General features: G+C 40.3%; 1 protein-coding gene across 3 annotated transcripts in view; it reads right to left on the bottom strand.

Annotated features, from left to right (window-relative positions):
* Nucleotides 1-3,880: 3,880 nt before the first annotated feature.
* The window catches only part of LOC126469887 (isochorismatase domain-containing protein 1-like), a 32,172-nt gene continuing 19,707 nt past the window's right edge, over nt 3,881-16,345 (bottom strand). The window contains exons 3-6 of one of the 3 annotated variants that reach the window (XR_007586091.1): nt 15,745-15,861; nt 4,689-4,837; nt 4,384-4,515; nt 3,881-4,263 (exon numbers count right to left, since the gene is read on the bottom strand). Coding sequence is in view for 2 of the 3 variants with exons in the window: in XM_050097222.1 (XP_049953179.1) it covers nt 4,239-4,263; nt 4,689-4,837; nt 15,745-15,861 (291 nt within the window). In the remaining variant the exon portion in view is untranslated. Of the gene's footprint in view, nt 4,516-4,688; nt 4,838-15,744; nt 15,862-16,345 lie in introns of all 3 variants that reach the window. The other 2 variants (XM_050097222.1, XM_050097223.1) reach the window with 2 other exon arrangements.

Here is a 16,345-nt window from a genome sequence, read left to right on the forward strand (position 1 = left end):
ACATGTATTTAATGAGTAATTTGTACTGAACTGACTGTTATTACAATCCAGATAACTTATCTTTACAAGAGCGCAAAAACTCTGACATCTCTCCTTGTGTAGTCCTGCCAATACATTTATTAAAAAGCTAATTTGTAGATGTTACAGGCTGAGTATAAAAACACCAGATGCCAATTAGATACAATAAAAAGGCAGGTTGAAAATAATAAAGACATAGAAAATGCTAAAAGTACACTGCCATATCACAACCTAATTACATTAAAACAGGAAACACAGGTATGCAATAGTGTATTTGTGGATACAGAGGTACAAAGTCCAAAGCCATATCAGCCACACATCAATCTTATTACAGTTACATCAGCCATCCATGTATATTTTCTTATACATCAATAAAGTTTGTGAGCCTACACATAATTAACACTCTACCCAAAGAAGTAAACATGATCAATGCCAGTAACCATTTAGGATTGGATAAAACATTATACAGGAAGTAAAAAATCATATTTATCTAATTACGGTACCAGAAAAATTGTTGAAATACAAGTCAACACTGTGGACAGTCTGAGGAGGAAATTATTGGTGGCTTTCATATAGGGTTGGTTACAGGTAATAGGCAGAAGGTGTTGGGAGAGAGAGAGAGAGAGAGAGAGAGAGAGAGGGGGGGGGGGGGGGGGGGAGGTTTCTGGAATGGATCTAAGGATTTCAGGAGGAACTGGTGTCTGACAGCTGGTGAAAGCCCTCAGCCAAGTAAAGCAATTCCAGTAGTTCATAGCCACAGCAGTAGAGCCTTTGTTGGTATGTAGGATGTTAAGGTCAGGATTAGTTTTTACGTGGTGGATTGTGGGTATTCCTGCAGATGTAATGTGGGTTTCCATGATACAAATGTGTCACCAAAAGGATTTCAATGACGGAAGAATGCATGCAGTAAAAGGTAGACAGATGGGTTTTGCAGGTTACAGTGTCACTGAGTCCAGAGACCTGTCCAACAAAACAGGTGGGTGTAAGTCAGGGTGTCAGCTTTACCAGCCACCATTGCAGAAAGCCCTATTATATAGAGATGTTGAATTTTTACCTTCACACAACTTGTAAAAGTGCTACAAAACTGGTGAATAGGTGGAAGGTTACAAGCACCATTTGACATCAAAAGCCAACCTTTCAGGTCACCCCTGGAACTTGAACCTCAGAATATCGCCATTTCTCACATCACATCACAATTGTAGCATAGGAGTCATCTGCCATATCAGTTTCACCCTAAAAAGACCTTTTGGGCCAGATAACATTAAGACACATCTGCCACCTACCCAACTGCCCTGTTGTAGCCAGTTGATGACATAACTTGAGTTCCACCATCATCACAGCACCAACCATTGACAGACTTGGAAATGAAGCAGCCTCTATATGCAGCCATCTATGGGGCAGGTCCAAGCAACTGTGGTCAGTTCACAAATAACTTCCTCACCCTCCAATCTGTGCCATAGCCAGTATTTTCTGATCCTATGGGCTGACAGCATTTTTCCAGCTTCCCTATAAGGAAGTGAGAGAGGGGTCATGATGTGGCAGCATACAGATTCACTGCAGCCTCATAAGGAGATCCAGACTGCCATGAAGATTCCAAAGAGACTTGTCCAGTTCCAGCAAGTACTTCATCATATCCCTTGGCAGCCAGCATCTGCTCATGGCAGTATGTTCTTGTAATGACACAAAGGAATAATACCCAACTGCAGAACTGTTGCACTCTTATCAATTACGGCTAAGGTGTTCATGCAGACTGATTCAGTTTTTGCCCAGTGACTTCTTGGATGTTTGTATGTCAGTTGGCAAAGCTCCTGAAATATTGCATACTACCAGGACTCTCTTTCTAGGCACCATTCATTCAAGTGTCTCACTGTGCAACAGCTTAGTGTAATAAATTACAGGTTTATGAGGCAGTTCATGTCCAGACACTGACAACTAGCACCTACCGGAGAGCAACATTAAATTCTTCACCATACAAAATGTAAAAATGTAGTAGTCTTTGACTAAATTATTCATTAATCAACACTGAAAAAGTCATATTGTACACTTATCTGGCAGGCTCTCACGATGTCAGAGGATACAGTACAACTGCCATTTGTGCACAAAATAGATTGTTTACAAAACATTTGTGCAGTCTATACTGACTGGGATATTCGACAATTTTGTGGGATCTAAATGATGAGTGAAATTAATGGTTTGTGTCTCACTGAGGATGTGATCATTAGAAACTGCACACATGCTCTGATTCAACATGTATGGGTATTTAAACCCCATTACTCCCATTGCAAGTACAGTACTCAGAGTGCTCTATCCTTTTTCTACCATTTGGCATGATTTACATTTCTCTGAATGCTTTGTACACATGGAAAATGTCAAGTCAGGCCATGTCTCGCATTTCATGCTAACATATAATGCCCTCCTCAGTAGCTTGCTGGATGAGCCAGACATCAGGCTTACAAAGTGCAGAAGCATATCACCTATAATACATCAATAGTTACTTACACATTACTCCATTAAAACAAATATGCAGATTTATGTGTGCTGTATTTGTTTATTTTTCATGAATATGAATCATTTCATTCCGTGGTGTGGACTATTCCAGCAGTAACTAGTTACAAATGGCAGAGGGCAGGAGATCCCAGAAAATAATTTCTGAAGACTTTTTTTTTAATTACTTAAATAATACAAACAAGCCTTACAATGAACATTCAAAACTCTTAAATCATTTGAGAGCAAAGCTGCTCATATAAACAGGTAACCAGCAAAAAATGAAAGATTGGAAAAGGTACTCTACATACTTAAAGACACACACACACACACACACACACACACACACACACACACACACAAAACTATTATTCCTTTTGCATTTTTTGTGTTGTCTTTGGGAGGTACAAATATCAATCTAAACAAAAAAAGCCTTCGGTATCAGTTTGCCATTCTGTGAGCTACTTATCCACCTCAGCAAATGTGGATGTTTGCTAGATGTTTTCATCATTACTACTTTTATAACTTCTATTCTTAATGTGTATGTTGATGCTCCAATTCATTTGTGATCCTTGTAATGTCTGATTTTAATGTGGAACAACCCAACCAGCATTGAAATGACATGCTCTTCTGGTAAATCATATTTCTATTCTTAGCTCTGTCTCATATCTGAAATCTACAAAAGGAATTTTTCGTTGTACGCTTTGTAATGCCCATTAAATGAAGTTAAATTTATTTCTCATTAAGTATTTTACATTTCTGTACCAAATTATTAAAAAAAAAATTAGCTTAATATTTCAATGCAATTTTTACATTATTTTCTCACATGTAGGTGTGTAATATAACAATGAGCCAAAGTTATTCTTGTAACCATGTAGAACACTTAATTTAAGCACCACTGAGAATACGCCACACATCTATGAAATAACATCAAATTACATTGAGACATTGAATAATATTACTCGTTCTCCACTGTCTTAATCTTTCTTGTCCTGATACTAACTTGAACAAAATAAAATATACCACCACTGTTGTAATATCTTAATTCCATGATATAATTTCTTATTACACAATATTTACTTGCACTTATTAACTGATCAAATAACACAAACCATTTTATGGCTGCTGCAATTATAAATCAGTATCTTTCAAGATACATGAACAATCAATGTTAAATCCATCACCATCACTGTTTATTTTTAAAACAAGCTGCATGGAGAAAATTGGGCATATTTCTCACTGGAAATTAATCTGTACTGTGAGCTTCCCCAAACTGCTTACAAAAGTCACTAATACAAATTATTTTTTTAAAGAAAGGACAATATTGAAGACAACATAATCAAAATTTGTATTATGTTGAATTCACTTGTAACTTCAGTTATATAATGATAGCTAATGCAGGTTTAATTGCATATATTTGTGGCAAAATCATAAAAACTACACAACATCTGATAACACAATTACTAAATAGTGGCCAGAAACTATGTTCTGTATCTGTCTACAATAAAAAGGAAAATGATTGAGAATCTGATATGAGTTTACGAAATCATATTTTCATACAAAACTTAAGTCTATAATGTGGTAGTTAAAAATGAAATGAAATACTTGACATGGAAAAACATTGAGTAGGTGCAATAAGGATAACTTATTAGCACTGGTTAACATTTCAGTCAGAATGACTGATAATGAATGCAGTTAAATTCAATGACATTTCCTTTTCTGCTTTTTCTTTTCTTCTATGTGATCATGTCCTTACCCTCCCTGTAAATGAGTTGAATTAGGTGTTTTTTACTGAAGATACCAATTATGTTACAATTATCACAGCACAATCTTGTTAAATAACAACAGATAATCAAATTGCATGCATCAATGTATTCTCACCAAGTACAAGAACATCAACTTGTTCCATAAATTTTTACTGATTTCCCTCTACCCAAATATTTCTGGAATCCACACATTACAAGAATTTAATAAAAAGCAGTAGTGCCCCTTCAGTGGATATATTAGTTACACCTAAAAAATTGAATGAACAATCAGGAAGAATTTTCACACAGTTAAACTATTTTAAGAAGTCTAAATATTTAATTAACAACAAATAATATCCAACAAACCATGTGTATTTCAATGAAACAAAAGCTGTTTCTCTCAACACTATTAAGACAAATATAGATGATCTTAATGCTTACATTTTAGAGTAATTAACCAATCCTGTTGGTGGTGATGGAGTTTTGATCAATGGCCTTATTTCAGCAAACTTAGGGTGGTTCTTATCACCAAGCAATTTGAATATAACTGTTTCACTGGTGGTGATGTAACAACCCATCTGACTCATTCTCTAAAGGAAACCAAAATAAATTCAGTTGTATTTAATGAAAAATACAAGATCATTAATTTGAACCTTACAGTCATTTATGAATTAAAATCACATTCATTCACAAAATTTCAAACATTCAAATATAAAACGCAATTTACTCAAAGCAAAATGTTTCAATATGATAAACACAAGCTGAAGTGCAAACAGTGATACAGTACACCATAACTTTGACAATAAAAGAGGTGAGAATACATTAGAGAAGATAAACTCCTTTGCCGAGATCACTAATAATAACTTTTACTCTCAATAACTGGTTTCAGTAATCAGTGTTACCACCTTCAGATCTGCAAAGCATTTATATGACTATATAGAAAACAATTGTAATATGCATGATCAGGTACAGTGTAAAAGAAAAAAAAATTACAACAAATATTTCATATTTCTTAAAAGAATGGTGAAAGTGCTATTTCTCACGAATTGGCAGGCGTGTAACAGACAAGAAGCTTGATGCATCAGCACGTCACAATTAAAACAACTATATACACAGTTATTCACCACACACATCTGTCTTATATCAATCACAAGGGAGCACATCACTGCCACCAGGACGCTGCAAGACTGGCAGGCAGTGACCAGTAAAGGCTACTGGTAAGTAGGTAGGCAGGTTTGTTTAAAAGAGGGGGGGAGAGGGACCTAACTACGAGGTCATCGGTCCCTTGTTCCTAATAAAACAATGCCACAAGTGTGAGAATAAAACAGACGAAACATATAACACCAAACAGAAAGAAAGGAAAGACCACAAGAACGAAGGAAAGGCAACGAACACTAAAATGAACAAAAGAGGAAAGGCAAACAACAGAAAGATGCAAGAAACAGTTAGAAGAGAGTAAAACAAGAAAGCAGATTACAGTGGTTGGCCGACCATGAAATTAAAAAGGAAAAGCCAACCACTCTGCAACACATTAAAACTTCCACCCTAAAAGCACTAGGGTGGAGGACACAAAGGGACAACGGACATGCGCTAAAACTTGAATCAAACAATAAAATCCATTCTCATGAATAAAACGTAAAACTAAATCAGCCAATGAGGCATTGTCAGATAAAATGAGCGGCAACGAGTCCGGTAACCCAAGATTTCGACCCTGGGCAGTCAAAGTGGGACAGGGCACCAGAATATGGGCCACTATCAACCAGGTGCCACACTGACACTGAGGTAGGTCTTCACAGCACAGGAGATAGCCACGGGTCACCCAGGCATGGCCAATGCGGAGCCAGTAGAGAACCACGGAGTCCCTGCGAGAGGCTCTCATTGAGGACTTCCACACATTTGTGGTCTCCGTAACTGCTCACAGTTTGTTGTGTGTACTGAGATTTTGCCATTCCGTCTACCAAAACTGAAAAACCTTGCGGTGTAATAACAAACACAAATCAGTTATGGGGATGCCCATCTCCAGAAGCGGTTTCCATGTAGCCTGTTTGGCCATCCTGTCAGCAAGTTCATTTCCTGGGATTCCGACGTGTCCACAGGTCCAGATGAACACCACTGAACGACTGGGCCGTTCCAGGGCATAGATGGACTCGTGGATGGCTACCAAAGGATGACGATGGTAGCACTGGTCGATAGTTTTCAGACTGCTCAAGGAGTCAGTACATAAAAGAAAAGACTCCCCAGGGCATGAACAGAGATACTGAAGTGCACGAGAAATGGCCACCAGCTGTGGAGTGAATACGCTGCAGCCATTGGGTAAGGAATGCTATTCAATGCGGCTGCCGTGAACGTAGGCAAAGCCAACGCAACCATCAGCCATCGAGACGTTGGTGTAAATGACTTCTGAGCCATGGACGTCAAGAATCGAGAGGAAGTGACAGCGGAGAGCTGCAGGGTTAACAGAGTCCTTAGGGCCACGTGAAAGTTCCAGACGAAGCTGCGGCCGGGGCATTCACCATGGAGGTGTACGTGAATGGACCGCAAACAGATGTGGTAAAGAGGACTCCAATTCAGAGAGAAGAGACCACATGCGAACTGCAATTGTTAGCCCTGACCTAGGCCACCGATGCAGGAGATGGACTGCTGTGAGTGGGAAAAGGAGACAGTAATTCGGATGCTCAGGAAAACTACGAATGTGTGCTATGTAACTGGCGAGCAGTTGTGCACATCTGATTTGCAATGGAGGGACACCAGCCTCCAACAGTATGCTGGTCACCAGATTCATCCTAAAAGCTCCTGTCGCTAGTCAAACCCTGCAGTGGTGCACAAGGTCGAGTAATGCAAAACTGACTGTGCTGCCAAACCATAAACCAGACTCCCAGTCATTTCGAGATTGGACAAGGGCTCTGTAGAGCCGCAGGAGCGTAGAGTGATCTGCACCCCAATTGGTGTTGCTCAGGCAACGGAGGGCATTGAAGTGCTGCCAGCACTCCTGCTTAAGCTGACGAAGATGAGGAAGCCAAGTCAATCAGGCATCGAAAACCAGTCCTAAGAATCAATATGTCTCCACTACAGTGAGTGGATCGTCATGAACGTAAAGTTCTGTGTCCAGATGAACATAACAATGCTGACAGAAGTGCATGACACACGACTTTGCGGCTCAAAACTGGAAGCCATGGGCTAGAGCCCATGACTGTGTCTTGTGGATGGCTCCCTGTAGGTGATGCTCAGCAACACCAGTACTGGAGCAGCAGTACGAAATGCAGAAGTCGTCTGCATACAGAGAAGGTGAGACGGAGGGCCCAACAGCTGCTGCTAGAGTGTTAATGGACACTAAAAATGGAGAGACACTCAATACAGAGCCCTGTGGGACTTGATTCCCCTGGATATGGATGGAATTATGGGAGGCACCAATTTGGACGTGGAAAGTATGGAGCAACAGGAAATTTTGGATAAAAATCGGGAGCGGGCCCGGAGACCTCACTCATACAATGTGGAAAGGATATGATGTCGCCAGGTCATGTCATACGCTTTTCATAAATCAAAGAAGACAGCGACCGGGTGTTTACGCCTGGAAAAGGCTATTCGGATGGCAGACTCTAGCAACACAAGGTAATCAGTGGTAGAGCGACCATGGCGGAAGCCGCCCTGACATGGAGCCAGTAGGCCACGTAACCCCAGGACCCAACCCAACCGCCGACGTACCATACATTCCAGCAGCTTACAAACAACGTTGGTGTGGCTGATGGGCCGATAGCTATCCACATCAAGCGGGTTTTTATCAGGTTTGAGCACCAGAATGATCGTGCTCTCCTGCCATTGCGAAGGAAAGACGCCATCGCACCAGATCCGGTTAAATATGATGAGGAGATGTCGCTTGTAGTCAGATGAGAGATGTTTAATCATCTGGCTGAGGATCCGATCAGGCACCGGAGTTGTGTCGGGGCAATGTGCAAGGCCATTGAGGAGCTCCCACTCTGTAAATGGGGTGTTATAGGATTCACTGTGGCATGTAGCGAATGAGAGGAAGTTCCCTTCCAGCCGCCGTTTGAGAGTACGAAAGGCTGGGGGGTAATTCTCCTATGCAGAGGCTGGAGCAAAGTGCTCGGCAATCGTGTTTGCGTCGGTATATAACAAGCCATTTATGGTAACACCTATTGGGGTCTGGCACCCAAAAAAACGTTTAATCTTTGCCCAGACTTTGGAAGGTGACGTATGGCACCCAATGGTCGAGACATATCTCTCCAAACACTCCTGCTTCCGTCATTTGGTAAGTTGGCGAACACGGGCATGGAGCCGTGTAAACGCTATGAGGTGCTCCAGGGAAGGGTGCCACTTATGCTGTTGTAGAGCTCACTGACGTTCCTTAATTGCTTCAGCGATTTCCGGGAACCACCAAGGGACTGGCATATGCCTCAGGCACCCTAAAGAGTGAGGGATTGGGTTTTCTGCCACAGAAACAATTATTGCAGTCATCTGCTCAACCATCACATCGATGTTACCATGTGGATGAGATTCAACAGTGACAGCAGAGGTGAAAGTTTCCCAGTCTGCCTTGTTTAAAGCCCATCTGGGCAGGCATCCTTAGGCCTGACGCTGGAGCAGTGACAGGAAGATGGGGAAGTGGTCACTACCACACAAGTCGTCATGTGCTCTCCAGTGGACAGATGGGAGAAGTTCTGGGATGCAAAGTGATAAATCAATGGCCGAGTAACTACCACGAGCCACACTGAAATGTGTGGCGGCCCCAGTATTTAAGAAGCAGAGGCCGAGCTGAGACAGTAAAGTTTTGACATCTCTGCCTCGGCCAGTAAGCACAGTGCCACCCCACAAGGGGTTACGAGCATTAAAACCTCCCAAAAGTAGGAAAGGTTTAGTTGGGGAGTTGATCAATCAGTGCAGCTAGTATATTCAGGGGTAATGCACCATCTAGAGGAAGATAAACATTGCAAACAGTTATTTCCTGTGTAGTCCTTATTCTGACAGCCACAGCTTCAAGAGGGCTTTGAAGGGGCACAGGTTCACTGCAGACTGAGTTGAGGACATAAACGCAAACTCCACCTGACACTCGATTATAGTCGCTATGGCTCCTGTAATATCCCTCATAGCCGCGAAGGGCAGGGATCCGCATTGCCAGGAACCAGGTTTCCTGGAGGGCAATGCAGATAGCAGGTGTAAAGCTTAACAGTTGCCGTAGCTCAGACAGGCGGTGGAAAAAACTGTCGCAATTCCACAAGAGGATGACGTCATCGTGAGATTGGGAAGGCATGGAACATTCAATGAGGTATTTTATGCCTCAGAGTCACCTGCTGCCATCATCTTATTGCCTGAGCAGTCTATAACCATTGTATCTGAGGGTCTGATGAGATCTAGGTCCTCAGGGGATGCCAAAATCTCCAAGCCATCCTCAGACACAGAGCTTGTAGGTAGCGATGGTGTGGGTGGCACTGCGATTTCCTTGGTCTTAGAGGTCTTATTTTTTTATTTCTCTCGCTGCTCCTTGGGTTTCCCCCTGGCTGGGAGGACTACACTGGCTCATTCTCTGGGACTGAGGATGAGCATGAAGCCCTACGACCAGCGGCTTTTGGGCTCTTCAGCCAGGGGTGGATGTCATCTTTCCCACTAGCAGAAACATGGGAATGGAGTGACCCAAGGGAACCCTTCCTAGCAAGAGAAGCTGAAGAAGACTTACGCTTCTCTGGCTTAGAAGTGGGAAGTGGGGATGGACGTCGCTGATGGTTTTGGGGGGGGGGGGGGGGGGGGGGGGTAGATCCCAAAGTAGGTGGTGCAGGAGTAAGAGGGAGGGAAATGCCCCCCAGCATCAAAGGGGCAGGTGTAGTCTTCCGGCTCTGAAAGGTGATTGGAGTTGGTGGAGCTGATGATGCCTGAACTGTTGAAGCGGCGGCGTAAGACGATGGCATATACACGGGATGCAGGCATTCAAATTTTCTCTTAGCCTCAGTATAGGTCAGTCAGTACAGGATCTTGTACTCCATGATTTTCCTTTCTTTCTGGAGAATGCTGCAGTCTGGCGAGCAAGGCGAATGGTGCTCTCCACAGTTGACACAGATGGGAGGCAGGGCACATGGAGTACTGGGAAGTGATGGGTGTCCGCGAACTCGACATGTGATGCTGGAAGTACAGCAGCAAGACATATGGGCGAAATTCCAGCACCTGTGGGTGCAATTGTCAATGTCTGTCCTTTACTGGTCACTGCCTACCAGCTTAGCAGTGCCCTGGCTGCAATGATGTGCTCCAAAGTGGGTGATATGAGACAGATGTGTATGTGGAGAATAACTGTGTATACAGTTGTTTTAATTTTGATATGCTGATGCATCTGTCTTGTAGTCTTACATAATTGCTAATTCATGAGAAAGAGCAATTTTGCTGATATTTTAAGAAATGTGCAATAACCTGTGTGTCAAGGTATGCCGTACTTCTTTTTCTTTTCTTTTTTTACCTGATACCATAATATCATACATTACAGTTGTTTTGTATATAGTTGCACTGTATAAATGCCTTCCGGATCTGAAGATGGTAATACTGATTAACAAAATCATTCATCAAGAATAAAGGTTACTATTGGTGATCTTGGCAAAGAAGTTTACCTTCTCGATCATCTCTTGTGGCTCAAAATGTGTAAACTAAAAGATGAGAATAATGTAGATTTCCTATTACCACTGAAAATTCAATCAAGAAACACACTTTGACATAGCAGTGGAGATTTTATTAAGATTCCCTACTTGATTGCAAAATATTTTTATGAATTATTGTAAACCTGGCTCATTTCATTTCAAATCATAGTGATAGATTGCAATTATGATAGATGGAACATGCAAATAACTAAATTGAAGAGAGAGAGAATAAAGAAGAAAATAGTACATGCATGACAGAAAACAAACCACAATATTACACAAAGATAACCCACTTTTACATTCTCGGAATTAACGTCTTTCCACATGTTTACAAAATAGTTTATCACGCCTGTCAAATTTCTTGTGTACACAATGTTTATTCACAGCCATTTTTGCCATAATTGCAATTTTCTGGTGAGTTATTCTTTATGAAACAATGTTCATGAAGAAAAAAACTGAAGTAATTGACATAAAATGATGCTGGCATGGCACTGACCTTCAAGTAGTGTTTACAAACGTTACGCAGTCAACATTTTTGACACCTAGATGCTCTACTCAGCAGGTCTGAATCAGTTCAAGTCAGAACAATTTGTGCTTAGTCTCCTGTTGCTGCCAAGCTCTACTTGGTGTGGTAACTGATGGGAGGAATTGCTTCAATAGAAGTCGGAGGAAGGTGTGACTCCTGATGAACATTCATTTGTTTCTTGTTACTACCAACCTTAGCTTTCAATACTGTGTGCTATACAACAAGTAGTATCCTTATATTATTGTTTGTTAATTGCCATGCCAAAGGTTAATTGTGTGTACTGTGTAGTGTTGCTTACACGAAAACCCATTTGATGGAAGAGAGAGTAAAAATTCTCAAAAGAGTTGAAGTTAATCAGAGAACACGTGTTGCACTAACACAGAGTTTAAGAATACCTTTGTCTACACTGGACAGTGTCATTAAAAACAAAGACTATTTTGGAAAGTGCAAGTACCAGTGGGCCAAATTCCAAAAACATGAAATATGCCAGTTATTCTAATTATGCAGAACTGAAAGAAATTACAAAGAACTTGTTTCAGACAGCAAGTGCCTGGAACACCCCACGAACAGGGTAAGTTGTGCAAAAAGGGCACTGAATGTGGTCAGTGTGCTTGGAATCGAGGACTTCTCCACATCTAAAGGGTAGATTGAAAGGTTCAAGAAGCAGTACAATCTTGTGAACAAAACTGTATATGACAAAGGAAACAGGGTAAATATAAAAACCTTTAGTGAATCGCATGAAGGCAGATTACAAAACAAAAACTGCCATGCAGGGAAAAACAATAGTGTTTGCCTGACAGTAATGTTAGGTACAAACACTGACGGCTCAGAAAAAATTAAACTGTTCGTGGTTGGCAAATCAGAGAACTATGCTGTTAAGAAAATACAAAAATATTGCCAATAAACTACTGTGCCAATAAAGTGCGGATGACATTGGAATTATTCGAGAAGCAACTGCATAGCCATGTTGCGAGAATTCTCTTGTTTGTGGATTGTTGACCTGCACATCCAAAAAATAAAATCTTATTTAATGCACAGTTAAAGTTTCCTAAATTGAATTGCACAAGCAAATTGCAGCCTTTGGATTTGGGTATTATCCATGTCTTTAAAGCTTACCACAGGAAAGCCATTATGAAGAAGGCAATAATTTTGTTGGAAGCCTCCTTTTTGCACTATATTTCCAAGGCATGGACAGAGGTGAAGGAGTCAACCATGTCCAACTGCTTGTGAAAAGCAGTAGTCATTCAAGCAGATGAAGGAAATGGATCTGACACAGCAGTCAAAGGAAATGGATCTGACACACCAGCTAAGAGTAATAATGATGACACTGAAACTCTGCTCGCTTCACTGTGAGAAAAGCTGCAGCTGGAGTATCCAGTGCAAGATTTCCTACATGTTGATAACAATGTTGTAACAAATGAAAGTGCATCTGTGGAAGATGTGATTGGCTTCACATACAAGAAAATGATGACAGTGTAGGAAGTGATAGTGTTGATGACAGTGGGGTTCCCTCTACTGCAGTTGTAAGTGCAGCAATGAAGACAATAAAAAATATATATTTCTGCTTAAGATGTAGATGCCATACCTTTCCCTTGTGTTTATGGACTGGAAAATCATACTGAAAATAAATTCACAAAAAACCCAACACATAATATTGGATCAATTTGTTCACTGTATCACATTTATGTAAGACCATTCAAATTAAAGAACAGTATAACAAATAAAACAGCTTATTAATGTTTTATTAAGCGTGTGCTTAAAAGGCTGAAGTGTGAAATGGTACCCTCCCCTGGAATCTTGGCTGTTGTGACAAACTGATCTGTACCATAGCCAGACGTCTGGGTTGATTTCAAGGTTACAACTTTGTTACAAGTTGGCAAAGCCAGTGAATGTAAAATAAAGACTGTGGTGACAGATTGATCCATGGTGTAGTGCCATATTTAATGCACTTTACAATATTTCATGCACTTTCCCTTACAAAACTGCAAACTGCTTGATATGTTCAGCATACAGTGTTCATCCACTGATGTCAATTTTGCTGGGCAAGTTACAATAAAAATGAACATTTAGGAGAGCTCTTTAATGCAGTGTACACCTGAACTGCATTTTCTGTAGACTGAAAAATTTATATTTGCAGTCTACAAAAAATACGGCACCTTTACTTCACAAATACATAAATCAGCAAGGTGGGTGCCGAGTTTGCTTTCTCCAAAATACATAATTTTTAATCGCATTTGTTATACAAAAGTGTTAGTAAATGTCACATCAGTGGCTAAACATAGTACAAAATTCAGATGACCTTTATTAGATAGTAAATGAGTCCCTGGCAAATATTTTTATGCCTATTATGTAAATATATCATACAAAAACTAAGAAAATGCAGGAGGGAGGGGGGGGGGGGAGAATTCTACACGTAACTTCTTCTGCTTAAAAAGCTATTTCCCATATATTACATTTTCCTGCATTTTTCACAAATTTTTAAAGTCTCTTGAAAAGCGTAAAAGTGGGATTTACTGCACTATGTACTTTTTAACATGAAATACCTTGCACGAACTGAGACTACTGCTAAAAGGCCATAAAAATATTCAAATAAAAATCTGCTTCATCTCTATGGTTCTGAACAACTCCAACAAATTTTGTCCTACCTATCACCTCAACATGCTGTAACTGAAACTTCCTGGCAGATTAAAACTGTGTGCTGGACAGGAACTCGAACTCTGGACCTTCGCCTTTTGCGTGCAAGTGCTCTATTGACTGAGCTACCCAAGCACGACTCACAACCCACCCTCACAACTTCACTTCCACCATTATATCAATGTAATTTTGTTTGTGTTTTTTCTCACACATTTTTTAATTGTTTCAGATTGTGAGCCATACAAGAAATGGAATGTGGAGCTTTTCCTTTAATAGGCATTGTCTTATTGACTGAGCTATCCAGGTACGACTCATGACTTGACCTCATAGCTTCACTTCTGCCATTGTCTCTCTTCTGCTTTCCAGATTTCATAGAAGATGTCCTGCATACCTTGCTGGACTAGAAGACATGAGAGAAAGGATCTTGCTGAGAAATGGCTTAGCCATAGTGTTTATATAAGTGGTATGCAAAGATTCATCCCTCAACAAACTTAAGTCATTCAGCAACTCTTGAAGTAGGTATATACAGTTACAGGCTAAGACTTAAAACAATGCCCATACATTATTTCTTTCAATCTCAGGAAGAAAAAAAAATCTGTATAATGGCAGATCGGACATGTAAGAATGATCCACGAGAGTGCAGATTCAGTATTGTTGTATGCTTGTAAGTTCACAGTAGAACGAGATTTTCACTGTGCAGCAGAGTGTGCGCTGATATGAAACTTCCTGGCAGATTAAAACTTTGTGCAGGGCCGAGAGTCAAACTCGGGACCTTTGCCTTTCGCGGGCAAGTGCTCTACCAACTGAGCTACCCAAGCACGATTCACGCCCCGTCCTCACAGACGAGCTACTGGCAGAAGTAAAGCTGTGAGGACGGGGCGTGAGTCGTGCTTGGGTAGCTCAGTTGGTAGAGCACTTGCCCGCGAAAGGCAAAGGTCCCGAGTTCGACTCTCGGTCCGGCACACAGTTTTAATCTGCCAGGAAGTTTCAAGGTCACAGTAGTGAAACAAGCTTCCACACAGTCCATCTTTGGCAACTGCTTCATTCTTCACAATTCTTTTCAAAAGATTAGGATTATTAAACAACTATTTTGCCCCACTCCATTCTCTTTCAAATTTTGGTGACTGTACAGTTTGGTTAAAAAAAAAAAAAAAAAAAAAAAAAAAAAAAAAAAAAAAAAAAAAAAAAAAAGAAAGAAAGAAAGAAAGGTTGCTCAAGTACCACACATGATGCACATATCAAACTATGTTGTTTCTCATCTGCATTAAGCTATATATCTAAGAAAACACATTTGGCAGGAAAGAATGCAGTCTAATACCAGGCAAGTTCAAAATACATGAGTGACTTTTTGTGTCTGGGTCAAATCATTCAAGACGCTGTTTTTACACTCAGACTGACATGAGCTCAAAACAAAACCACTTTTCTGTTTTTCTATCATTCAAAAAAATTAAAATGGTGATTATTAAATTGCTTATGTCACAGCTAAGTAGTCGATTATAAACAATTCAGAACAAACAAACAAACAAAAACACACACACACACACACACACACACACACACACACACACACACACACATGGGGGAGGAGAGGGGGGAGGGGGGGAAGGAGCGAGATTTCCTAAATGACACTTCAGTATTTATAAAGTATTTACTTGAAGTGCAAATATGATGCTATTTTAATGGCATTTTAATAGATGCTACTTACATGAAGAGCCAGGAAACGATCTTCTTGTGACCGTGACGATGTACAGTCAGCAACAACATGCACCTGCATACCATGGGCTAGTAACTCTGCTGCAGTCTGTTCCACACAAACATGAGCCTATAACATTGAACAACAAAAAATGACTTCATTTCTTAAATATGACATGTATGTCACACAAGATATCTTTTTAAACATTTCTTGGACAAATCTCTAATTTTTATTTAATGTAAGTATAATAATGAAGTACTTAATGACAACATGTTTTTTCTAGAATTTCAAAATAAACTTAACTGCAGAAAGTACAGTTTATAAAAATTGTGACAACTGAGATGATGCAGACAATAACACATTTACATAAATGAAACCAATAAATTACAAATATTACGTATGTGGTGACTGGTGATGACAAGCAAGAACTTACATGCATGTCTGAAAGGACAGAGACTACTGATGATCCACAGCTGTATGAAGGAAAGCTAGGAAAATGCATTTTATTACTTTTGAAGCATTTTCTTCTCTAATGTCCTACATGGAAAACTGTTGTACCTTCTGTTGAAAACTGTGATTTAAGTAAATGGCTTCTCCCACAAAAAATAATGTA

Source organism: Schistocerca serialis, chromosome 3 (genome assembly GCF_023864345.2).
Source record: "Schistocerca serialis cubense isolate TAMUIC-IGC-003099 chromosome 3, iqSchSeri2.2, whole genome shotgun sequence".
NCBI lineage: Eukaryota > Metazoa > Arthropoda > Insecta > Orthoptera > Acrididae > Schistocerca > Schistocerca serialis.